We start from the raw sequence: 1788 nt of genomic DNA on the forward strand, positions 1-1788 counted from the left end.
GGTTGTGAGCCACCATGTGGTTGCTGGGATTTGAACTCTGGACCTTCGGAAGAGCAGTCGGGTGCTCTTACCCACTGAGCCATCTCACCAGCCCAGGTTTTCTTAATAGAACTGGCAAATTCAGCTGTTACGAATGTACCTCCATCGTTTCTCTGCTCACAGCATACTTAGAAAGTAAGACTTTGAAGTGGCATGGTAGCATCTACCCTTCCCTGAGCTAGAGAAAGGCCTTGAGGATATGTGAGCTCTATTGAGATTGCAAATGGGGTAAGGGTTACTGTGGACTAATAGAACATTGGCAGTGGGAGGCATGTTATGCGCAGTAGTTTGATGAGCCCATTGCAAGGGGAAATGGTTGGCAAACCAGAAAACTTGCTTCCTTCAACTGTCTAGCCTTTTCTTCACAATTCCTGTTAAACGCTCACAGTATGAACTGGAGAGGCTTATACATCCATGTAATGTACTTCTAAGTGAAACATGATTCTTGGATCTTCAGGAAAGGAGAGACTCCCATGCATAAGAACTAGAGAAAAGATTTCAGCTGTTAGGCACTGAACCATGGTAGGTGGTTCTCTATCAGGAAAAGGACACTGCAGAGGCAGGCAGACTCTAGAACTTAGAGGGCAGGACCTCAGGGCCACTTTAAAATGAACCAAACTAGTGTTATCTAAGTCTTTATCTGAACTTAATGTGACTTCATTGTAATGGCCAGAGAGACATAGATTTCATGTAACGAAGTTACTGAGTTGAAGTGACTCAAATCCTTCAGTATTGACTTTGAATGCTAATTAAAAAATAAGACATGGGGCTGGAGAGATGGCTCAGTAGTTAAGAACACTGACTTCTATCCCAAAGGTCCTGAGTTCAAATCCCAGCAACCATATGGTGGCTCACAACCATCTGTAATGAGATCCTACACCCTCTTATGGAGTGTTTGAAGGCAGCTACATTGTACTTATATATAATAATTAAATAATTTTTAATAATTTAAGAAAAAGACAAACCCATTCTCCTAGAAACAGAACTCAGCTTCAGATATGTTAAGGACCATTTAACATTTGTTTCAGAACATACTTATTGGTAGACCCCAATGAACGTGAAGAACGAGTAATGGATGGCTTGCTGGTGATTGCCATGAATAAGCATCGAGAGATTTGTACTATTCAGTCTAGTGGTGGGATAATGCTGCTTAAAGACCAGGTGAGTGCTTTGACTCCTTTCCCTGTAAGGCCGCTCTTTTTAGAACTTTTATTGTTATTTTGTTTTTTAAAATTATCTTTTTAAAGTACATTTTATTTATTTATTCATTTTTTAAAATTCATTTTATGTCCTGATCACAGCCCCTTCCCTTCTCTCCTCCCACCCACAAATCCCTCCTCCCATTGCTTCCTCACTTTCTCCCTAGGGAAGGGGAGCCCCTGTTGGTATCCAGTGCTAGCAGGACTAGGCACATCCTCTCCCACTGAGACAAAACCAGGCATCCAAGTCAGGGCAGCACACCCAATGGCAGAGAACAGACCGAGACAGCCCCCATGCCACTTGTTAGGGGAACCACATGAACAATAAGCTGCACATTTGCTACAAATGTGTAGGGGCTTAGGTCCAGCCCCTGCATGTTCCTTGGTGTCTGTCTTAGTCAGGGTTTCTATTCCTGCACAAACATCATGACCAAGAAGCAAGTTGGGGAGGAAAGGGTTTATTTGGCTTACACTTCCATGCTGCTGTTCATCACCAAAGGAAGTCAGGACTGGAACTCAGACAGGTCAGGGAGCAGGAGCTGTTACAGAG

General features: G+C 43.2%; 1 protein-coding gene across 1 annotated transcript in view; it reads left to right on the plus strand.

Moving 5' to 3' along the window:
- The window catches only part of Exosc9 (exosome component 9), a 15294-nt gene that overhangs the window by 3545 nt on the left and 9961 nt on the right, over positions 1-1788 (plus strand). Inside the window, exon 7 of the mRNA XM_021158643.1 lies at positions 1068-1200. Coding sequence (XP_021014302.1) covers positions 1068-1200 — 133 coding nt within the window. The remainder of the gene's footprint in view (positions 1-1067; positions 1201-1788) is intronic.

The sequence above is a fragment of the Mus caroli genome, chromosome 3, assembly GCF_900094665.2.
Source record: "Mus caroli chromosome 3, CAROLI_EIJ_v1.1, whole genome shotgun sequence".
NCBI lineage: Eukaryota > Metazoa > Chordata > Mammalia > Rodentia > Muridae > Mus > Mus caroli.